General features: G+C 45.8%; 1 protein-coding gene across 1 annotated transcript in view; it reads left to right on the top strand.

Annotated features, from left to right (window-relative positions):
* The window catches only part of QRFPR (pyroglutamylated RFamide peptide receptor), a 202850-nt gene that overhangs the window by 112968 nt on the left and 64659 nt on the right, over nt 1-25223 (top strand). Inside the window, exons 2-3 of the mRNA XM_069745739.1 lie at nt 20302-20460; nt 20758-20819. Of these exons, the coding sequence (XP_069601840.1) occupies nt 20302-20460; nt 20758-20819 (221 nt within the window). The remainder of the gene's footprint in view (nt 1-20301; nt 20461-20757; nt 20820-25223) is intronic.

Raw genomic sequence — 25223 nt, 5'->3', positions numbered from 1 at the left:
AATTCTGCAGGCTCACATTCTGGAAAACTGGAATGGGAACCCAAACTCTTTAAACAGAAGAATACAAACTACAGGGAGAGTAAAGGTCTCCCTAAATTGGTGGCTAAATCAGACAAACCTATGCAAAGGGGTAGCCTGGACACAAACCCCCCTGGTGACGGTAACAACAGATGCCAGCCGAAGAGGCTGGTGGGCTGTGGTAACATATGTTCCGTTCCAGGGACTATGGAGTCAACAGGAGAGCACCAAGTCTTCCAACTTCAGGGAGTTAAAAGAAGTGAAGTGGAGAAGGCTCTTCTGGCAGCAAACAATCTAGTCTCAGGTCATCATATCAGGGTTTACTCAGACAATATGACTACGGTAGCCCACCTCAAGCACCAGGAAAGCCCGAAGTTCAACAGTCTGAGCGGAATCTCAAACAGAAATTTCTGCTGGGCCAAGAAGCATCTCCTCTTTCTAACAGCGGTACACCTAAAGGGGTCCATAAACACACAGGTAGGTCTTGTAAGTTGTCAGGACATCCAAGCAGGAGAGAGGAGCCTGAAAAAGAGCTCCTTCAACATGTTGACAGACAAGTGGGGTCTACCTGAGGTCGACCTACTGGCTTCAAGCCAGAATGCGCAGGTAAAAGCCTACTTCTCCCTGAACCCCAAGGATGCTGCTCGGGGAGTAGACGCTTTTGCTCACACATGGAAGTTTTAGCTAGCTTATGCTTTTCCCCCAATACCATTGCTAGCAAAAACCATTTGAAAAATTCGAGACGACAAGGTTACAACTATCCTGGTAGCCCCAGTATGGTCAAAAAGGAGCTGGTACCATCTCATCATAGATCTTCAGGTAGACGGGCCAGTTTTCTTACCACTGACAGATGACCTTCTTCTGCAGGGGCCCCTTCATCACCCAAATCCCCGGAGGCTGAGACTAGCTACCTGGCTGCTGAAGCCCAGGTATTACGAGCCAATGGGCTCTCGGAATCAGTGATCTCTACATTGCAAAAATCCAGAAAACCTGTTACCAATGCTATATGTAGCAAAATTTGGAAAAATTTTGCTTCGTGGTGTCATCCTAATTCACCTGACCCTTTCCACCCAGATATATCTCATATATTAGACTTTTTGCAAAAAGGGTTGGAATTGGGGCTCAAGCTAAGCACTCTAAAGGTTCAACTGTCTGCTCTAAGCTCTGTCTTTGACCAAGATCTGGCAAATCATCGGTGGATAAAAAGGTTCATGGTTTCGGCACTTAAACTTCATCCCAAAAGACAGATCATTGTCCCATCCTGGGACTTAAATTTGGTTCTTAGAGGCCTCACAGTCCCCCATTTGTACCCCTGTCCTCTTGTACCCCTCAGCTCCTATCATATAAAACAGCATTTTTGGTTGCCATATCTACAGCAAGGCGAGTAGGGGAATTACAGGCTCTATCGATTAGAGAGCCTTACCTAAACATCCCTTCCATAAGTGATATCAAACTTTCATCGTTCACAGGACATAGTCCTACTATCATTTTGCCAAAACCCGGTGAATCTAAAGGAAGAAAAATACCACACTTTGGACTTCCGACACATAGTCCTCCACTACGTGGAGCAGTCCAAATCCTTCAGAACTGACCAAAACCACTTTGTACATTTGTTTGGTCAAAATAAAGGCAAGAAAGTAGCAAAAAGTACTATTGCCAAATGGATAAAAAGAGCTATAATTGAAACATACCTAGCCCAGAACATGACGGCACCTGCAGGTTTGAAAACTCACTCCACCAGATCCACCTCAGTCTCCTGAGCTGAAAGGGCTGGCGCATCCACCGAGCAGATTTGCAGGGCCGCAACTTGGTCTTCTTTACATACCTTTACCAAGCATTACAGATTGGACTTCTGGTCCAATCAGGATCTAGTCTTTGGCCGGAAAGTTCTCCAGGCCATGGTCCCCCCCTAATACAGAATTGGTTGGTATTCCTCCTATGCTGTCGCGGAAGGCTACTACAGAAAATAGAAGTAGATCTACCGGTAATTCGGTTTCTAGGAGCTTTCCACGACAGCACTAATTCCCTGCCGACATTCTTGGATTAATTTCTGAGAACCTAAAGGTAACCGGTGCTATGGTGTTAGTTGTAAATCACTGGTTAATAGGAGGTGGGAGGGGTTTTAACCTCTTGTGCTTCCTGTCCCCCATTATGGAATGGAGACAACCTCCTATGCTGTCGTGGAAGCCTCCTAGGAACCGAATTACCGGTAGGTCTAATTCTATTTTCTTTTAGTAGTTTGACAATAAATTGCTCCACCCAACCACTAACCACAAGTGGAGAAAAACTTTTGAAATTATCATAGAATCATAGAATGTTAGAGTTGGAAGGGACCTCCTGGGTCATCTGGTCCAACTCCCTGCTCAAAGCAGGATTCACTAAATTATGCCAGACAGATGTCTGTCCAGCCTCTGTTTGAAGACTTCCATTGAAGGAGAAGTCACCACTAGGGTTGAGCGAAACGGGTCGAACATTTTCAAAAGTCGCCGACTTTTGGCTAAGTCGGGGTTTCATGAAACCCGATCCGACCCCTGTGCGGGGTCGGCCATGCGGTACGCGACTTTCGCGCCAAAGTCGCGTTTCAATGACGTGAAAAGCGCCATTTCTCAGCCAATGAAGGTAAACGCAGAGTGTGGGCAGCGTGATGACATAGGTCCTGGTCCCCACCATCTTAGAGAAGGGCATTGCAGTGATTGGCTTGCTGTCTGCGACGTCACAGGGGCTATAAAGAGGCGTTCCCGCCGACCGCCATCTTACTGCTGCTGATCTGAGCTTAGGGAGAGGTTGCTGCCGCTTTGTCAGAAGCAGGGATAGCGTTAGGCAGGGTCCATTAACCACAAAACCGCTTGTGCTGCAGCGATTTGCACTGTCCAACACCACCCTCGGTGTGCAGGGACAGTGGAAGTTTTTTTTTTTTTTTTTCCCCTCAGCGCTGTAGCTCATTGGGCTGCCCTAGAAGGCTCCCTGATAGCTGCATTGCTGTGTGTACGCCGCTGTGCAAACCAACTGCTTTTTTCAAAGCACAAATCCTCTTGTTCCTTCCTTTCTGCACAGCTATCTTTTTTGTTTGTCCACACTTTTTATTTCATTTGTGCATCAGTCCACTCCTTATTGCTGCCTGCCATACCTGGCTGAGATTACTGCAGGCAGGGAGATAGTAGCTGCCTGCCATACCTGGCTGAGATTACTGCAGGCAGGGAGATAGTAATTGTAGGACATTCCCTGTTTTTTTTTTTGTTTTTTTTTTTGATGGGAGATTAAGATTGGCAATTTGGCATTTCTGCTAGAGTGCCATCTCTGTGTGTGCCATCTCTCTCACATAGTGGGCCATAGAAAGCCTTTTCATTTTTCTGTATTTTTTTTTGTGGGGTGTATAAATTCTCCCTGATAAAAATACAGTGGGAGATTAATATTGGCCTTTGGGCTTGTGTGCCAGTCCTGAGTGTGCCATCTCTCTCACAAATAGTGGGCCATAGAAAGCCTATTTTATTTTTTTTGGGGTTTTATAAAATCTCCCTGAAAAAAAGGGAGATTAATATTGGCCTCTGGGCTTGTGTGCCAGTCCTGAGCGTGCCATCTGTGCCAGCCCTGAGCGTGCCATCTCTCTCACAAATAGTGGGCCATAGAAAGCCTATTTAATTTTTTTTTTGGTTTTATAAATTCTCCCTGAAAAAAAGGGAGATTAATATTGGCCTCTGGGCTTGTGTGCCAGTTGTGAGCGTGCCATCTGTGCCAGTCCTGAGCGTGCCATCTCTCTCACAAATAGTGGGCCATAGAAAGCCTATTTAATTTTTTTTTTGGTTTTATAAATTTTCCCTGAAAAAAGGGAGATTAATATTGGCCTCTGGGCTTGTGTGCCAGTTGTGAGCGTGCCATCTGTGCCAGCCCTGAGCGTGCCATCTCTCTCACAAATAGTGGGCCATAGAAAGCCTATTTAATTTTTTTTTTTGGTTTTATAAATTCTCCCTGAAAAAAAGGGAGATTAATATTGGCCTCTGGGGTTGTGTGCCAGTTGTGAGCGTGCCATCTGTGCCAGTCCTGAGCGTGCCATCTCTCTCACAAATAGTGGGCCATAGAAAGCCTATTTAATTTTTTTTTTGGTTTTATAAATTTTCCCTGAAAAAAGGGAGATTAATATTGGCCTCTGGGCTTGTGTGCCAGTTGTGAGCGTGCCATCTGTGCCAGTCCTGAGCGTGCCATCTCTCTCACAAATAGTGGGCCATAGAAAGCCTATTTAAATATTTTTTTGGTTTTATAAATTCTCCCAGAAAAAAAGGGAGATTAATATTGGCCTCTGGGCTTCTGTGCCAGTCCTGAGCGTGCCATCTGTGCCAGTCCTGAGCGTCCCATCTCTCTCACAAATAGTGGGCCATAGAAAGCCTATTTTTTTTTTTTTTGGGTTTTAGAAATTCTCCCTGAAAAAAAAAGGGAGATTAATATTGCCCTTTGGGCTTGTGTGCCAGTACTAAGCGTGCCATCTCTCTCTCTCTCTCAGTCAGTGGGCCATAGAACGCCTATTTTTGGTTTTATTTGTTTTCTAAATTCTCCCTGAAAAAATCATTTTATTTTATTTGGTTTCTAAATTCTTCCTGATAAAATCATATTTTTTTTATTATTTTTTTTTCTAAAGTCTCCCTGAAAAAAAAAAAAAAAAAAAACAGTGGGAGATTAATATTGGCCTTTCTGCTTGTGTGCCAGTCTTGACTCCTGGGTGCGTCATCTCTCAGTCAGTGGGCCATAGAACGCCTATTTTTGGTTTTATTTGTTTTATAAATTCTCCCTGAAAAAATCATTTTATTTTATTTGGTTTCTAAATTCTTCCTGATAAAATCATATTTTTTTTATTATTTTTTTTTCTAAAGTCTCCCTGAAAAAAAAAAAAAAAAAAAAAAACAGTGTGAGATTAATATTGGCCTTTCTGCTTGTGTGCCAGTCTTGACTCCTGGGTGTGCCATCTCTCTCTCTCTCTCTCTCTCTCTCTCTCCAATTGTGGTCCATAGAAAGCCTATATTTTTTTTTCCTTGATTTGGGTTCCAAAATCTACCAGAGAAAATAACTCCATCAATCATTGGTAGAAAAATATTGGCCTCTGGGCTTGTGTGCCACTCCTGATTCCTGTGTGCGTCATCTCTCACTCAGTGGCCCATAGAAAGCATATAGTTTGTTACATTTGTTTTCTAAATTCTCCCTGCAAAAATCTATTTTTTTTTTTTGGGGGGTTTCTAAAGTGTTCCTGAAAAAAATAAAAATAAAAAAAAAATAATAGTGTGACATTAATATTAACATTTGTGCTTCAGTGACAGTCCTGCGTGTGGGGCATCTCTCTAATTTGCAGCCACCAAAAAAAGAGTGTGTAACATTGGGCCTGATTTTCGCTGTGGTCTCACCAACCTGTAAAGGGGTAGCTAAATCATACTGAAGTTATAGCTCACCGTGTAAGTTGTGTGACTGCAACAAATAACGTTAGTTTGGTTACGTTTTTAAAACAATGAGGAAGTCTAGTGGAAGAGGTCGTGGCCGGGGGCGTTCATTGTCAGCTGGTAATGAGGGTAGTGGTAGTGGTGGAGCATCAGGTGGTCGTGGGGAAAAAAATATTGCACCTAAGTCTTGAGCTGTGGAGCCAGGTTCGTCGTCCGGCTACACAAGGCCTCGAACGCTCCCTTTTCTGTGATTAGGAAAACCGCTTTTAAAGCCGGAGCAGCAAGAGCAAGTTTTGGCTTATCTTGCTGACTCAGCCTCTAGCTCTTTTGCCTCCTCTCGTGAAACTGGTAAAAGTAAAAGCAGCGCGTCGTTAGTGGATGTTCACGGTCAGGGACAAGTCACTTCCTTGTCCTCTTCAGCAAAAACAACAACAGAGAAGAATGCAGCAGGCGACACAACGGGTTACTCCATGGAGCTCTTTACACATACCGTCCCTGGCTTAGAAAGTGAAGCAGTTAACAGTCCATGCCCATTACAAGTTGAATCTGACATGGAGTGCACTGACGCACAGCCACAGCCAGACTACTATACTGGTCCTTTGACTCAGACCACAACATTGCCCTCGCAGGGTGCTGATCAAGAATCAGACCCTGATGAGACTATGTTGCCCCATCACGAACGCTATACCACCGAACGACACGGTGACACAGACGAAGTTGCGCAGGAGGTACAAGAAGAGTTATTAGATGACCCAGTTCTTGACCCCGATTGGCAGCCATTGGGGGAACAGGGTGCAGGCGGCAGCAGTTCTGAAGCAGAGGAGGAGGAGGGGCCGCAGCAGGCATCAACATCGCCACAGGTTCCATCTGCCGGGCCCGTATCTTGCCCAAAACGCGTGGCAAAGCCAAAACCTGGTGGAGGACAGCGTGGCCATCCGGTTAAAGCTCAGTCTGCAATGCCTGAAAAGGTATCCGATGCTAGAAAGAGTGCAGTCTGGCATTTTTTTAAACAACATCCAATTGATCAGCGCAAAGTCATCTGTCAAAAATGTTCTACTTCCTTAAGCAGAGGTCAGAATCTGAAAAGTCTCAATACTAGTTGCATGCATAGACATTTAACCACCATGCATTTGAAAGCTTGGACTAACTACCAAACGTCCCTTAAGGTTGTTGCACCCTCGGCCAATGAAGCTAGTCATCAACGCAACATCCCTTCCGGCAGTGTAGGACCACCATTTAGCGCACCACCTGCTGTATCTGTGCAGGTATCTTTGCCAGGCCAAAGCAGTCAGGGTCAGGGAATCACCAGTTTCGTAGTAGGAAACACTGCATCTAGGGCACCGGCGGCAACAATACCATCTCCCACCGTCTCTCAGTCTGCCATGTCCACCGGCACCCCCGCTAGTTCCACGATCTCCAGCTCTCCAGTCCAGCTCACCCTACATGAGACTATGGTTAGAAAAAGGAAATACTTAGCCTCGCATCCGCGTACACAGGGTTTGAACGCCCACATAGCTAGACTAATCTCGTTAGAGATGATGCCCTACCGGTTAGTTGAAAGCGAAGCTTTCAAAGACCTGATGGACTACGCTGTACCACGCTACGAGCTACCCAGTCGACACTTTTTTTCCAGAAAAGCCATCCCAGCCCTCCACCAGCATGTTAAAGAGCGCATCGTCCATGCACTCAGGCAATCTGTGAGCACAAAGGTGCACCTGACAACAGATGCATGGACCAGTAGGCATGGCCAGGGACGTTACGTGTCCATCACGGCATACTGGGTAAATGTGGTGGATTCAGGGTCCACAGGGGACAGCAAGTTTGGGACAGTTCTGCCTAGCCCACGGTCTAGTAAACAGTTGTCTGTAGCCGTTCGCACCCCCTCCTCCTCCTCCTCCTCCTCGTCCTCGTCCTCCTGCAGAAGCAAGAGCTCGTCCACAGACCGCAGTCGCACAAACACTCCATCCGCACCTGCCACTGTTGCACACCAGGTCTCCCATTATGGGGCAGCTACTGGCAAACGTCAGCAGGCTGTATTGGCTATGAAGTGTTTGGGCGACAATAGACACACCGCGGAAGTTCTGTCCGAGTTCTTGCAGCAAGAAACGCAGTCGTGGCTGGGCACTGTAGATCTTGAGGCAGGCAAGGTAGTGAGTGATGACGGAAGGAATTTCATGGCTGCCATCTCCCTTTCCCAACTGAAACACATTCCTTGCCTGGCTCACACCTTAAACCTGGTGGTGCAGTGCTTCCTGAAAAGTTATCCAGGGTTATCCGACCTGCTCCTCAAAGTGCGTGGACTTTGCGCACATATCCGCCGTTCGCCTGTACACTCCAGCCGTATGCAGACCTATCAGCGTTCTTTGAACCTTCCCCAGCATCGCCTAATCATAGACGTTGCAACAAGGTGGAACTCAACACTGCACATGCTTCAGAGACTGTGCGAACAGAGGCGGGCTGTTATGTTTTTGTGGGAGGATACACATACACGGGCAGGCAGTAGGATGGCAGACATGGAGTTGTCAGGTGTGCAGTGGTCGAAGATTCAAGACATGTGTCAAGTCCTTCAGTGTTTTGAGGAATGCACACGGCTGGTTAGTGCAGACAACGCCATAATAAGCATGAGCATCCCCCTAATGCGTCTGCTGATGCAAAGTTTGACGCACATAAAGGATCAGGCGTCTGCACCAGAGGAAGAGGAAAGCCTTGATGACAGTCAGCGATTGTCTGGTCAGGGCAGTGTACATGACGAGGTACCGGGCGAAGAGGAGGTGGAGGATGAGGAGGATGATGGGGATGAGTATATTTTTAATGAGGAAGCTTTCCCGGGGGCACGGGAAATTGGTGGCGTGGCAAGGCCGGGTTCTGGTTTTTTGAGGGACACAAGTGACGTAGATTTGCCTGCAACTGCCCCTCAACCAAGCACAACCGCAGATTTGACAACGGGAACTTTGGCCCACATGGCGGATTATGCCTTGCGTATCCTCAAAAGGGACACACGCATTACAAAAATGATGAACGATGACGATTACTGGTTGGCCTGCCTCCTTGATCCTCGCTATAAAGGCAAATTGCAAAATATTATGCCACATGAGAACTTGGAACTAATATTAGCAACAAAACAATCAACTCTTGTTGACCGTTTGCTTCTGGCATTCCCTGCACACAGCGCCCGTGATCGTTCTCACACGAGCTCCAGGGGCCAGCAGACCAGAGGTGTTAGAGGGGCAGAAATCAGAAGTGGCGTTGGCCAGAGGGGTTTTCTGACCAGGTTGTGGAGTGATTTTTCTATGACCGCAGACAGGACAGGTACTGCAGCATCAATTCAAAGTGACAGGAGACAACATTTGTCCAGTATGGTTACAAACTATTTTTCATCCCTTATCGACGTTCTCCCTCAACCGTCATTCCCATTTGATTACTGGGCATCCAAATTAGACACCTGGCCAGAATTGGCAGAATATGCATTGCAGGAGCTTGCTTGCCCGGCAGCTAGTGTCCTATCAGAAAGAGTATTCAGTGCTGCAGGTTCAATACTAACAGAAAAAAGGACTCGTCTGGCTACCCAAAATGTAGATGATCTAACCTTCATTAAAATGAACCACAACTGGATTTCAAAATCTTTTGCCCCACCCTGCCCGGCTGACACCTAGCTTTCCTATGAAAAGGTCTTGCCTGTGGACTATTCTGAATGACTTTTCCAATCTCGTAATTTTCTTCACCTGATTGTCCAGCATACGACATGTTTCCACCTCACGAAATGGCCAAACTCCCCACACGGGGCCGTGCTATCGCCACTTTGCGCTTGGACCCTTGAGAGTGCTGTTTGTCTGAAGAGGTGGGTGTGGCCGCTTTTGGTCGACGGCACTGCCACTGGGTCCCTCATAGTACAATAAAGTGTCTCTGGCGGTGGTGGTGCGCACCCAACGTCAGACACACCGTTGTAATATGAGGGGCCCTGTGCCTGTACCGCCGGCCACAAGACAGTTCCCCCCCCAGCTCAAACAGTGCTCTACCACTAGCAAAATTATCTCTCACAGCTTCACCAATGTGTAGTCTAGGCGCTGACATCCTTCAATGCCTGGCACTGACAATACCATTGTTTTGACATTTTTGTTATGTTAGGCCTTCGAAGCCTGTCTGCGGTCCCTTCTTTCTACAACTACTACACTGACCAGGCCACTGCTGGCCGTGTTACCCTGGAACCAATTTAAAAGTGCCTACAGTCAGCCCAATTTTGTTATGTTAGGCCTTCGAAGACTGTCTGCCGTCACTCCTTCCACTAGACTTCCACTGACCATACACTGCTGCCCATGTACCCCTGGAACCAATTTAAAAGTGCCTACAGCCAGCCCAATTTTGTTATGTTAGGCCTTCGAAGCCTGTCTGCGGTCACTCCTTCCACTAGACTTCCACTGACCAGACCACTGCTGCCCGTGTACCCCTGCAACCAATTTAAAAGTGCCTACAGCCAGCCCAAGTTTGTTATGTTAGGCCTTTGAAGCCTGTCTGCGGTCACTCCTTCCACTAGACTTCCACTGACCAGACCACTGCTGCCCGTGTACCCCTGGAACCAATTTAAAAGTGCCTACAGCCAGCCCAAGTTTATTATGTTAGGCCTTCGAAGCCTGTCTGCGGTCACTCCTTCCACTAGACTTCCACAGACCAGACCACTGCTGCCCGTGTACCCCTGGAACCAATTTAAAAGTGCCTACAGCCAGCCCAAGTTTGTTATGTTAGGCCTTGGAAGCCTGTCTGCGGTCACTCCTTCCACTAGACTTCCACTGACCAGACCACTGCTGCCCGTGTACCCCTGCAACCAATTTAAAAGTGCCTACAGCCAGCCCAAGTTTGTTATGTTAGGCCTTTGAAGCCTGTCTGCGGTCACTCCTTCCACTAGACTTCCACTGACCAGACCACTGCTGCCCGTGTACCCCTGGAACCAATTTAAAAGTGCCTACAGCCAGCCCAAGTTTATTATGTTAGGCCTTCGAAGCCTGTCTGCGGTCACTCCTTCCACTAGACTTCAACAGACAAGACCACTGCTGCCCGTGTACCCCTGGAACCAATTTAAAAGTGCCTACAGCCAGCCCAAGTTTGTTATGTTAGGCCTTGGAAGCCTGTCTGCGGTCACTCCTTCCACTAGACTTCCACTGACCAGACCACTGCTGCCCGTGTACCCCTGGAACCAATTTAAAAGTGCCTACAGCCAGCCCAAGTTTGTTATGTTAGGCCTTCGAAGCCTGTCTGCGGTCACTCCTTCCACTAGACTTCCACAGACCAGACCACTGCTGCCCGTGTACCCCTGGAACCAATTTAAAAGTGCCTACAGCCAGCCCAAGTTTGTAATGTTAGGCCTTGGAAGCCTGTCTGCGGTCACTCCTTCCACTAGACTTCCACTGACCAGACCACTGCTGCCCGTGTACCCCTGGAACCAATTTAAAAGTGCCTACAGCCAGCCCAAGTTTGTTATGTTAGGCCTTCGAAGCCTGTCTGCGGTCACTCCTTCCACTAGACTTCCACTGACCAGACCACTGCTGCCCGTGTACCCCTGGAACCAATTTAAAAGTGCCTACAGCCAGCCCAAGTTTGTTATGTTAGGCCTTCGAAGCCTGTCTGCGGTCACTCCTTCCACTAGACTTCCACAGACCAGACCACTGCTGCCCGTGTACCCCTGGAACCAATTTAAAAGTGCCTACAGCCAGCCCAAGTTTGTTATGTTAGGCCTTGGAAGCCTGTCTGCGGTCACTCCTTCCACTAGACTTCCACTGACCAGACCACTGCTGCCCGTGTACCCCTGGAACCAATTTAAAAGTGCCTACAGCCAGCCCAAGTTTGTTATGTTAGGCCTTGGAAGCCTGTCTGCGGTCACTCCTTCCACTAGACTTCCACTGACCAGACCACTGCTGCCCGTGTACCCCTGGAACCAATTTAAAAGTGCCTACAGCCAGCCCAAGTTTGTTATGTTAGGCCTTCGAAGCCTGTCTGCGGTCACTCCTTCCACTAGACTTCCACAGACCAGACCACTGCTGCCCGTGTACCCCTGGAACCAATTTAAAAGTGCCTACAGCCAGCCCAAGTTTGTAATGTTAGGCCTTGGAAGCCTGTCTGCGGTCACTCCTTCCACTAGACTTCCACTGACCAGACCACTGCTGCCCGTGTACCCCTGGAACCAATTTAAAAGTGCCTACAGCCAGCCCAAGTTTGTTATGTTAGGCCTTCGAAGCCTGTCTGCGGTCACTCCTTCCACTAGACTTCCACAGACCAGACCACTGCTGCCCGTGTACCCCTGGAACCAATTTAAAAGTGCCTACAGCCAGCCCAAGTTTGTTATGTTAGGCCTTGGAAGCCTGTCTGCGGTCACTCCTTCCACTAGACTTCCACTGACCAGACCACTGCTGCCCGTGTACCCCTGGAACCAATTTAAAAGTGCCTACAGCCAGCCCAAGTTTGTTATGTTAGGCCTTGGAAGCCTGTCTGCGGTCACTCCTTCCACTAGACTTCCACTGACCATACACTGCTGCCCATGTACCCCTGGAACAAATTTAAAAGTGCCTACAGCCAGCCCAAGTTTGTTATGTTAGGCCTTCGAAGCCTGTCTGCGTCCCGTTCTTTCAACTACAACTACACTGACCAGGCCACTGATGGCCGTGTTTCCCTGGAACCAATTTTAACTTGCCTACAGCCAGCCCTATTTTATTATGTTAGGCCTTCGAAGCCTGTCTGCGTCCCGTTCTTTCAACTACAACTACACTGACCAGGCCACTGATGGCCGTGTTCCCCTGGAACCAATTTTAACTTGCCTACAGCCAGCCCAATGTTAGGCCTTTGATGCCTGTCTGCCGTCACTCCTTCCGTGTACCCCTTGAACCAACATCATTAAATATAAAAAAAATTAATTTGATTATAAAAAATAAGATCGTGTTGAGATCTCAAATGCAGACATTTTAACAATCAAAACAAACACACAACAAATATCTGGAACTGTACTACAAAGGTCCAACAGCTACAATTTCTTTCTCCTGCAAGAAGTTAACTGAAAGTTTTTTGGAGTTGTTAACACAGATATGGCATCCACCGAGTGTTGTCCTGTCGCGTCTCCTTTAAATTATTTCCAATAAGATGTTAAACTATTAATTTAATAAAATCAATAATTAAAAAAATAATTGAGTAAGTCAAAAGCACATTGCAAATAAACATTAATTACAAATCAAGAAGCATGGCGCGTCCGAGGGTGAGTAGATACCGAATAAGAATATAATCACCCTCGGACGCGCAATGCTTATTTACAACAGCCTTCCTTCCTAAGAATCAGCCCTTTCGTGGTGTAGAGAGAGGTTGTGTTACACTCCAAGGTGTTCCCCGGGTTGCCTTTCCTGAGCTTCGATCTTCCGGCTCTCGTTTAGTAGCTGTTGGAAACTACGCTGCATTAGGCCTACTAATTGTGTATGGGTGAAACAGTGGCGCATCTGCGGTCCCTCCTTCCACTAGGCCTCCACTGACCTGTCTACTGCGGCCCGTGTACCCCTTGAACCAACCTAATAAAATATTTAAAAAATTAATTTGATTATAAAAAATAAGATCGTGTTGAGATCTCAAATGCAGACATTTTAACAATCAAAACAAACACACAACAAATATCTGGAACTGTACTACAAAGGTCCAACAGCTACAATTTCTTTCTCCTGCAAGAAGTTAACTGAAAGTTTTTTGGAGTTGTTAACACAGATATGGCATCCACCGAGTGTTGTCCTGTCGCGTCTCCTTTAAATTATTTCCAATAAGATGTTAAACTATTAATTTAATAAAATCAATAATTAAAAAAATAATTGAGTAAGTCAAAAGCACATTGCAAATAAACATTAATTACAAATCAAGAAGCATGGCGCGTCCGAGGGTGAGTAGATACCGAATAAGAATATAATCACCCTCGGACGCGCAATGCTTACTTACAACAGCCTTCCTTCCTAAGAATCAGCCCTTTCGTGGTGTAGAGAGAGGTTGTGTTACACTCCAAGGTGTTCCCCGGGTTGCCTTTCCTGAGCTTCGATCTTCCGGCTCTCGTTTAGTAGCTGTTGGAAACTACGCTGCATTAGGCCTACTAATTGTGTATGGGTGAAACAGTGGCGCATCTGCGGTCCCTCCTTCCACTAGGCCTCCACTGACCTGTCTACTGCGGCCCGTGTACCCCTTGAACCAACCTAATAAAATATTTTAAAAATTAATTTGATTATAAAAAATAAGATCGTGTTGAGATCTCAAATGCAGACATTTTAACAATCAAAACAAACACACAACAAATATCTGGAACTGTACTACAAAGGTCCAACAGCTACAATTTCTTTCTCCTGCAAGAAGTTAACTGAAAGTTTTTTGGAGTTGTTAACACAGATATGGCATCCACCGAGTGTTGTCCTGTCGCGTCTCCTTTAAATTATTTCCAATAAGATGTTAAACTATTAATTTAATAAAATCAATAATTAAAAAAATAATTGAGTAAGTCAAAAGCACATTGCAAATAAACATTAATTACAAATCAAGAAGCATGGCGCGTCCGAGGGTGAGTAGATACCGAATAAGAATATAATCACCCTCGGACGCGCAATGCTTATTTACAACAGCCTTCCTTCCTAAGAATCAGCCCTTTCGTGGTGTAGAGAGAGGTTGTGTTACACTCCAAGGTGTTCCCCGGGTTGCCTTTCATGAGCTTCGATCTTCCGGCTCTCGTTTAGTAGTTGGTGGAAACTACGCTGCATTAGGCCTACAAATTTGGTATGGGGTGTAGAGACAGGTTGTGTTACACTCCAAGGTTTTCACCAGGTTGCCTTTCCTGAGCTTCGATCTTCATGCTCTCGTTTAGTAGTTGTAGAAAAGTACGCTGCATTAGGCCTACAAAATGGGTATGGGGTGGAGAGAGATGGTGTGTTACACTCCAAGGTGTTCCCCAGGTTGCCTTTCCTGAGCTTCGATCTTCATGCTCTCGTTTAGTAGGTGTCGGAAAGTAGGCTGCATTAGGCCTAAAAAATGGGGAATGGGGTGGAGAGAGATGGTGTGTTACACTCCAAGGTGTTCCCCAGGTTTCCTTGCCATTGCTTCGGTCTTCCGACTCTCGTTTAGTAGTTGTAGAAAAGTACACTGCATTAGGCCTAAAAAATGGGTATGGGGTGGAGAGAGATGGTGTGTTACACTCCAAGGTGTTCCCCAGGTTGCCTTTCCTGAGCTTCGATCTTCATGCTCTCGTTTAGTAGGTGTCGGAAAGTAAGCTGCATTAGGCCTACAAATTGGGTATGGGGTGGAGAGAGATGGTGTGTTACACTCCAAGGTGTTCCCCAGGTTGCCTTTCCTGAGCTTCGATCTTCATGCTCTCGTTTAGTAGGTGTCGGAAAGTAGGCTGCATTAGGCCTACAAATTGGGTATGGGGTGGAGAGAGATGGTGTGTTACACTCCAAGGTGTTCCCCAGGTTTCCTTGCCATTGCTTCGGTCTTCCGACTCTCGTTTAGTAGTTGTAGAAAAGTACACAGCATTAGGCCTACAAAATGGGTATTGGGTGGAGAGAGATGGTGTGTTACACTCCAAGGTGTTCCCCAGGTTGCCTTTCCTGAGCTTCGATCTTCATGCTCTCGTTTAGTAGGTGTCGGAAAGTAGGCTGCATTAGGCCTAAAAAATGGGGAATGGGGTGGAGAGAGATGGTGTGTTACACTCCAAGGTGTTCCCCAGGTTTCCTTGCCATTGCTTCGGTCTTCCGACTCTCGTTTAGTAGTTGTAGAAAAGTACACTGCATTAGGCCTAAAAAATGGGTATGGGGTGGAGAGAGATGGTGTGTTACACTCCAAGGTGTTCCCCAGGTTGCCTTTCCTGAGCTTCGATCTTCATGCTCTCGTTTAGTAGGTGTCGGAAAGTAGGCTGCATTAGGCCTACAAATTGGGTATGGGGTGGAGAGAGATGGTGTGTTACACTCCAAGGTGTTCCCCAGGTTTCCTTGCCATTGCTTCGGTCTTCCGACTCTCGTTTAGTAGTTGTAGAAAAGTACACAGCATTAGGCCTACAAAATGGGTATGGGGTGGAGAGAGATGGTGTGTTACACTCCAAGGTGTTCCCCAGGTTGCCTTTCCTGAGCTTCTATCTTCAGGCTCTCATTAAATTGTGGTTAAATGGAACAACTGCATTTGGCGTACTAGTTGGTTTGGGGCCTACTATCGGTGTCTGCCACTCCTTGCTGTTCTCCTGGTTTCCTGTCCTGAAATTCCATTTTCAGCCTCTCGTTAAGTAGTTGTTAATGTTAGACTGCATTTGGCCTACTAGTTGGGTTGGGGCCTACTATCGGTGTCTGCCACTCCTTGCTGTTCTCCTCCACTGAACAAAGCTGTGCCGCCTGTTTACTACGGTTGCCAATTTTGAACTGCATTTCGACTACTTACTGATTTGGCCCTACTCTCTGTGTCAGCCTCTCATTCCAGTTGTCCTCCACTGCAATGCCCCCTGGTTATTCCTGTGTTACCAATTTTGAACTGCATTTAGCCCACTTTCTTCTTTGGGCCTATATCTGTGTTTCCACTTCATCGTGCCCATTGCCCAGCCAGTGATAGATGAGTCTGCTGGTACATTGACCCATAACGCAACATTCCCCGTGCACGCTACACAACAACATTGTGACCCTGCTGAAAGTCAGGTTGCTCTTCCCGCATACCATACCACCTTACACGGGGACAAAGAGGAAGGTGCAGATGAAAGTGCAGGTTCCTTCATCAGGTGGGGGGAGGAATACTAGTTGGCGACGTCACTGGCACAGGGCCTCTCATAGTACGCAAAAGTGTTGCTGCCGGTGGGAGGCGCCCCCGCCGTGCAAACACACCGCTGTACTTTGAGGGGCCCTGTGCCAGTGCCAATGCCAACGAGTGGGCCCCCCCTGCTTGCTCAGGTTCACAGCACTTGCAAAGTTGAAATACTTACCTCTCCCTGCTCCACTGCCGTGACGTGGTCCAGATTTCCTGGGCCCACTAATTACTTGAACCAGCCCTACCCCCCACAACTTTAGCCAAATGACCCCCAATTTCAAATGCCTTCCAATTATTATAAGGTAAATTACGCTTGACAAGCTTCATTAAGAAGAATGGATGGTTTTGACATTAAAATGGGTACTCTAGGTGTTTTCCTGGCCCCCACTCACTGCCGACTATGCTGCCCCATTGACTTGCATTGGGTTTCGTGTTTCGGTCGATCCCGACTTTACGTCATAATCGGCCGATTTCACTCGACCCGACTTTGGACATAGTCGGGTTTCGCAAAACCCGGCTCGACTCTAAAAAGGTCAAGGTCGCTCAACTCTAGTCACCACCTCTAGTGGCAGCCTGTTCCACTCATTGATCACCCTAACTGTCAAAAAGTTTTTTCTAATATCTAATCTGTGTCTCCTCCCATTCAGTTTCATCCCATTGCTTCTAGTGTTTCCTTGTGCAAATGAGAATAAAGATGATCCTTCTACAATGTGACAGCCCTTGAGATATTTATAGACAGCTATTAAGTCTCCTCACAGTCTTTTTGTTTGCAAGCTAAACATTCCTAAATCCTGTAAACGTTCCTCATAGGACATGATTTTCAGACTAGTTACCATTCTGGTCGCTCTTCTCTGAACTTGCTCCAGTTTCTTGATGTCTTTTTTAAAATGTGGCGCCCAAAACTGGACACAGTATTCCTGATGAGGTCTGACCAAAGAGGAGTAAAGGGCAATAATGACTTCACGTGATCTAGACTGCATGCTTCTGTTAATACATCCCAGAATTGTATTTGCCCTTTTTGCTGCTGCATCACACTGTTGACTCATGTTCAGTCTGTGATCTATTAGTATATCCAAGTCTATTTCTCATGTGCTGTTGCTTAGCCCTATTCCTACCCATTCTGTATATGCTTTTCTCATTTTTATTGCCCAGATGTAGTACTTTACATTTTTCCCTGTTAAAAATCATTATGTTAGTTGCTGCCCACTGCTCCAGTTTATTTATATCTTTTTGAATCCTCTTTCTCTCTTCTCTAGTATTAGCTATCCCTCCTTGCTTTGTGTCATCAGCAAATTTAATCAGTTTACCCTCAATTCCTTCATCTAAATCATTGATAAAGATGTTGAACAATACAGGGCCCAGGACAGAGCCCTGTGGTACCCTACTTGAGACATTCTTCCAACTGGATGTGCAGCATTTACGACCACTCTTTGGGTCCGATCACTAAGCCAGTTATGAATCCACCTAACAGTTGCCTTGTCCATTTCATACTTAGTCATTTTTTCAATAAGGATTGTGTGAGATACTTTGTCAAATGCTTTGCTGAAGTCAAGATATACTATACAGCATTTCCCTGATCCACCCAGTCAGTGATTCTGTCATAGAAGGAAATTAAGTTAGTCTGACATTACTTACTAGTTACAAACCCATGCAGACTCTGTTTAATCACTTCATTCTTATCCAGGTACTTACATATATGTTGTTTAATAATTTGTTCAAAGATCTTTCTTGGTATAGACGTCAGACTCACCGGCCTATAGTTCCCTGGGTCCACCTTCTTCCCCTTTTTGAAGATAGAAATATTTGCTCTTCTCCAGTCTTCTGGGACTTCTCCTGTTCTCCAAGAATTTTCACAGATTATAGAGAGTGGTTAAAAAATTTCTTCTGCTATATCCTTCATTCATTTTCCCTAAAAAAAAGGCAAAGGAAGCAAAAAATTCTGCCAGGATATGTAAACTTTTGAGCACAACTGTATATTAGTAAAGTATTATTTCACCAAGAAAATTTAGTCGAGGCTTGGACTGACTGAGATCATAATTTGGGCTTGTACCCTGAGATCACAGTGCCTCATTGCATTTAATATTCCTCTAAAATTCTCATTGTGACTTGCACCTGTAACATAGCTACAAATATTTTCACATTTTCTGTCACTTGTGGGAGGTTGCATACTAAACACTTGCCATGGACTTCAATGAAAGTCGCATGGCACTATGATTTGCATACAACATTCTGGTTGCAATATAGTAACTAAATAGCAAGTGACAGACATATTGCACACATTTTTTGGTCATTTGACTTGTCTGAGAATTGCTCTCATGCAACACATGCCGCCATGTAGCCTCAGCATAATACAGGTCCTTCTCAAAAAATTAGCATATAGTGTTAAATTTCATTATTTACCATAATGTAATGATTACAATTAAACTTTCATATATTATAGATTCATTATCCACCAACTGAAATTTGTCAGGTCTTTTATTGTTTTAATACTGATGATTTTGGCATACAACTCCTGATAACCCAAAAAACCTGTCTCAATAAATTAGCATATCAAGAAAAGGTTCTCTAAACGACCTATTACCCTAATCTTCTGAATCAACTAATTAACTCTAAACACATGCAAAAGATACCTGAGGCTTTTATAAACTCCCTGCCTGGTTCATTACTCAAAACCCCCATCATGGGTAAGACTAGCGACCTGACAGATGTCAAGAAGGCCATCATTGACACCCTCAAGCAAGAGGGTAAGACCCAGAAAGAAATTTCTCAACAAATAGGCTGTTCCCAGAGTGCTGTATCAAGGCACCTCAATGGTAAGTCTGTTGGAAGGAAACAATGTGGCAGAAAACGCTGTACAACGAGAAGAGGAGACCGGACCCTGAGTAAGATTGTGGAGAAGATCCGATTCCAGACCTTGGGGAACCTGAGGAAGCAGTGGACTGAGTCTGGTGTGGAAACATCCAGAGCCACCGTGCACAGGCGTGTGCAGGAAATGGGCTACAGGTGCCGAAATGGGCTACAGAGAAGCAGCACTGGACTGTTGCTAAGTGGTCCCAAGTACTTTTTTCAGATGAAAGCAAATTTTGCATGTCATTCGGAAATCAAGGTGCCAGAGTCTGGAGGAAGACTGGGGAGAAGGAAATGCCAAAATGCCTGAAGTCCAGTGTCACGTACCCACAGTCAGTGATGGTGTGGGGTGCCATGTCAGCTGCTGGTGTTGGTCCACTGTGTTTCATCAAGGGCAGGGTCAATGCAGCTAGCTATCAGGAGATTTTGGAGCACTTCATGCTTCCATCGGCTGAAATGCTTTATGGAGATGAAGATTTCATTTTTCAGCACGACCTGGCACCTGCTCACAGTGCCAAAACCACTGGTAAATGGTTTACTGACCATGGTATTACTGTGCTCAATTGGCCTGCCAACTCTCCTGACCTGAACCCCATAGAGAATCTGTGGGATATTGTGAAGAGAAAGTTGAGAGACAAAAGACCCAACACTCTGGATGAGCTTAAGGCCGCTATTGAAGCATCCTGGGCCTCCATAACATCTCAGCAGTGTCACAGGCTGATTGCCTCCATGCCACGCCGCATTGAAGCAGTCATTTCTGCCAAAGGATTCCCGACCAAGTATTGAGTGCATAACTGAACATTATTATTTGATGTTTTTTTTGTTTGTTATTAAAAAACACTTTTATTTGATTGGATGGGTGAAATATGCTAATTTATTGAGACAGGTTTTTTGGGTTATCAGGAGTTGTATGCCAAAATCATCAGTATTAAAACAATAAAAGACCTGACAAATTTAAGTTGGTGGATAATGAATCTATAATATATGAAAGTTTAATTGTAATCATTACATTATGGTAAATAATGAAATTTAACACTATATGCTAATTTTTTGAGAAGGACCTGTAGTTGAAAATGTAGCTTGGACTAGATCACTTTAAGATATCCAGCGGAACAAAGGAGCAATGTATTAATTTAGGCCACTTATTAATCTTTCATTTGAAAATTATGGAGCAGAATGCTGTCATGATGTTGTGCACTTATAGAATACTTCATTTTGCTCTTTCTTGAATACTTTACAGGTGCCTTTGCATGCAAAATGGTTCCATTTGTCCAGTCTACAGCCATCGTTACAGAGATTCTCACAATGACATGCATTGCCGTAGAAAGACATCAGGGAATTATTCATCCTCTAAAAATGAAATGGCAGTACACCAACAGAAGAGCATTTACAATGCTAGGTAAGCAATTCAATATACCATACATCTATTAATAAATAATTTTGTAGCTATTAGCCAAAGCTTTGTCTTTTATAAAGTTGCAGATGAATGAATTGTTTAGTTTTCTTTCGTTTGCTGTCTGAGGTCTAACAAATAGATTATTAGCTGCCTTTCCAGGGTACAGCACCATAAATACAAAATTTTTTTGAAGTAAAAAAAATCAAAAGGGGAGGTGTTGCCAAAAGCAATCAGATTGGAGACTATGGATATACATGTAAACAAAGTAAGATTTTATTATATGCGGTATCTGTTTTTCAGGTATTGTGTGGCTAACAGCAGCAGTTGTGGGATTTCCCCTTTGGCATGTACAAAGACTGGAGGTAATATTTTATATAACATTTTACAATTATATATTCAAATGTGGCAGATTTGTTGTAAAAATAGCAGTCATCAGGAATCTGCTATGTGAATAGGGTTGTTTCTGCAGGCATGTATTCTATTAGGGGATGGCCAGATGGTGACACGGTTTACAAGCAGATAAAACTCCATAAAATGCAATGACCAATTGCTAAATGATTTTATTCCACAATCATGCAGCCATTGTCATCCATGCTGTACCCTGCCACTGGTGCACCTGCTCAAAGTCTTGCAGAAAAATCAGTGGGTCACATTTACACTTATATTTCTTCTCTGGCTTTCAAAAAAAGTGAAAGTCTATGAGCATAAAACAAGGATTTCAACAGATCCAAAAGAAAAAGAAAGACAAATCACATATTTATTGGAGTTCTTTAACACAGGTGGTCACGGAGCGAGGGAGAGCAGGTGGGAGCGGCCAGACGGCGGCCGTTTTGCCTATGGAGAAGCTTCTTCAGGTCTGTCTGCTGCGGGAAGTGAACCTACTTCCTTTTAAATTCACACATACATCAAATCATTAGCAATTAAAAATGGACATTATTCCAAGAAATGCAGAATAAAGGCAAAAATAAAAATAGATTTATTACAACAACATTGGGTTACAGGAATACAGATGGATCATTTTTATCACTTCACCCCAAGGGGCCCATAGCATTGGTATTAATGATCCATCTGGCTTCTTTTTGGAGCAACAACTTGTGGCGATCCCTTCACCTATACGGTGATTAAACTTCTTCCAGTCCTATGAACCGCAAGACCTTTGAATTAGCTGAATGGAACTCCTGTATGTGACTTATCAATCTGGGAGACCTTTTGTTAGGTGTTGAGTTCCCGCCGCTGCACAGGGGGAATATCGAACCATGGCCGCACAGCCATGCGCTAGTATTGACCTATGTTATGAGCTTTGCTACATTGTGGTCATGGCTGTATGTGGTCAGGGTTGGCTGAAATAAGCCCCTAGAATACCAGCACCTCCGGTGAGGAGTTTTGTGTGTGTGAATTCAGGGCTGGCATAGAGCCACTAGAATTCTGGCTCCACCGGAGAGGAGTTGCTGTGTGCTATGCTGACTGCATGACCACAGTTTGCTTCCTGCTCTATTAGGTAGCTGTGATCCTCTATGAGGTTAACAGGGCACAGCATTTTCCTACCTTGCGATTCTGTGAAGTAAGATATTTCGCTTATACTGCCATATAGTGCCGCATTTTGCTAGCAGCAGGTTTCTCTCCTGCACGGTGGACCCCGGGTTGCGAACGCATCCATTACTACATACTGTATATATACTCGGTGCGTTCCATCAACCATAACATAATACTAGCGCCAGAGTATGGCTAGTAAATGGCGGTTCGTCAGCATCTACAGTGGTACATCCAGCAGCTGGAGGGTAGGTTGGCTGCTCTTGAGCGCACAACCTTTGCCGTGGATGTCACTGCAGTCACTGTTCAGGCTGCTAGTGTAGCTGTAGCCAGTTTGTCCACTGCCACCCTTGTTCCGACCCTATCTCGCCTCCTGCTGCCAGAAAAATTTTCTGGTGATATCAAATCTTGTAGGGGTTTTATAAGCCAGCGCTCTATACACCTCTAGCTCCTGGACGCACGTTTCCCTACAGAGCGGGCAATGGTTGGATTCATTTTGTCTCTCCTGTCAGACAGGGCGTTGGAATGGGCTACGCCGCTGTGGGAGCGTAGCAATCATGTGGTGCAGAGTGCTCCGTTGTTCCTGAGCACTCTGAAACAGTTCTTTTTAGGACCTCAATTCACCCATGATATGGCGCCCCAACTGCTGACATTGACTCAGGGTTCGTCCTTGGTCAACCATTTTGCCGTCCACTTCCGCACCTTAGCATCTGAGCTGGAGTGGTTGGATAAAGTCCTCATCCCTATATTTTGGAGGGGCTGGCTTACCACATCAAGGACGCTTTGACCACTAGGGGATTCCCGCCACACTGGAGGAGCTAATAGCTGTGTCCACTCGTATTGACCTTCGGTTTAACGAGCGGAGGTTAGAGTGAGCCTAGTGTAGGCAGAGGTTTCATCTGGCTCCCACCGTCGCCAAACCTTTGGAATCTCCGATCTGCGCTCCTGAGTCACATGAGGCCATGGAAGTGTCACGAGCGGAATCTAAGTCCCGGACCACTCGTGCTTTCAAGATCTGTCATGTTTGCCAGCAGTCAGGACATCTTGCCACCAGATGTTCCCAGCGGTCGGGGAAACGTAAGTGTCTAGTGGTAGTTGGTGGAGGTACACTAAACACGGCGACGTTTGCCTCCAAATTGTCCTTTAAGGGGATAATTACAATAGGCTCATTCACTCATTCGGTTGAGCTTTCCGTGGATTCTAAGGCGGAGGGCAATTCTATGTCTTCTGCCTTCGCCCAATGTCATGCAATACCCCTGGTGATGCTTGCTCAACCAGTAACCGTATGAGTAGTGAATGGGTCGACACTGCCCTCACAGATAGCACATCAGATCATCCCTTTTTCTTTGTCTATGTCACCATCTCATCAGGAAATTATATCTCTGCTCGTCATTCCTGAGGGAATTGGTGAGGTCCTGTTAGGGATAACTTGACTACGGTACCACTCTCCTCATATTGAGTGGTTCACAGGCAAAATTTTGGGATGGGGTGAATCTTGTGGGGGTAGATGTCAGAGGGACAGCTTTCAGGTTGCTGCTACTGAGGTACCCGCAGATCTATCCTCTCTCCCCAAGCAATATTGGCCCTATGTGGATGTATTCTCAAAAAAGGCTGCGAAGACCCTTCCGCCTCACCGCCCCTATGACTGTCCTATTGACCTCTAGCCTGGTGCTGAGCCTCCCCGGGGTCGAGTCTATCCATTATCTCTCCCGGAGACGGAGGCAATGTCACAGTATATCCAGGAAAATATGGCAGGATGATTCATTAGGAAGTCAGTGTCTCCTGCAGGGGCTGGTTCTTCTTCGTGCAGAAGACGAAAGGGGAACTACGTCCATGTATAGACTACAGGGGTCTTAACGCCATCACCAGAACAAGTATCGCCTGCCCTTGATACCTGAGCTCTTTGATAGGCTTCGGGGAGCAAGGGTATTTACTAAACTAGATCTGATTCGCATCCGTAAGGGGGATGAATGGAAGATGGCTTTTAACACCAGGGATGGGCACTACAGATATCTAGTGATGCCCTTTGGGCTCTGTAATGCCCCAGCCTTTTTCCAAGACTTTGTTGATGATATCTTCTGGGATATGCTCTCCACCTCAGTCGTAGTCTATCTGGATGATATTCTCATCTACTCTCAAGATATTGACTCCCACCGGAGAGATGTTTGCAGAGTCTTCGACCTCTTACGGGCAAATTCCCTCTATGCCAAGTTGGAGAAATGTGTGTTTGAGCAGGAGTCCTTACCTTTCCTGGACTATATCATCTCCGCCCAGGGATTGGCTATGGATCCTGCCAAACTACAGGCTGTGATGGACTGGCAAGAACCCAATTTTCTTAAAGCAGTGCAGCGCTTTATGGGCTTCATTAACTATTATTTACAGTTCATTCCTCATTTCTCAACATTGGTCGCTCCCTTGGTAGCCATCAACAAGAAGGGAGCAAATCCCAAATTGTGGTCTGAGGAGGTCTCCAGGGCCTTCAATTCTATTAAATCTCATTTTGCTAGCGCTCCCATCCTACATCGCCCCGATGTAGATGAGCCGTTTATAATGGAGGTGGATTCCTCATCCGTTGGTGCTGGAGCAGTCCTTTTGCAAAAGGATGCTCAAGGTCAGAAGCATCCTTGCTTCTCCTTTTCCAAGACCTTCTCACCAGCGGAGTAGAATTATTCCATCGGGGACGGGGACACAGGGAGTTGCTGGCAATGAAGTTGGCTTTCTCAGAGTGGAGACCTCTTTTGGAGGGGGCTCGTTTTCCCTTCCAAGTATTCACAGACCACAAAAATTTGGTCTATTTACAGACAGCCCAGCGGTTAAATTCTCGTCAGGCCAGATGGTCCTTGCTCTTCTCCTGGTTCCATTTCACCCTCCATTTTCTTTCCAGGGGAGAAGAACATTTGTGCCGATGTTCTCTCTCGCTCCCTTGTATCATCTGAGGAGGAGGAAGAGGAGCCTCGGCTTATTGTCCCTTCTGAGAGCCTGAGGACTGTGGCTCCAGTTTCGCTAGAGTCTGTAGCTCCAGGCAAGACTTTTGTTCAAATCAAATTTGCATCCGGAGGTTCTCTCTTGGGCTCACTCATCCTGGGTGGGTGGACATTTTGGGACCAAAAGGACATCTGAGCTGCTGGCGAGGACATACTGGTCGCCGCATATGGCCCATGACGTCGGAGACTATGTTCGGGCGCGTGTTTCCTGCATGAAGAACAAGTCTCCTCGACAATGGGCAGCTGGGTTTC

Source organism: Ranitomeya imitator, chromosome 1, assembly GCF_032444005.1.
Source record: "Ranitomeya imitator isolate aRanImi1 chromosome 1, aRanImi1.pri, whole genome shotgun sequence".
Classification (NCBI taxonomy): Eukaryota; Metazoa; Chordata; class Amphibia; order Anura; family Dendrobatidae; genus Ranitomeya; species Ranitomeya imitator.
This window is presented reverse-complemented; position numbering and strand designations above follow the sequence as displayed.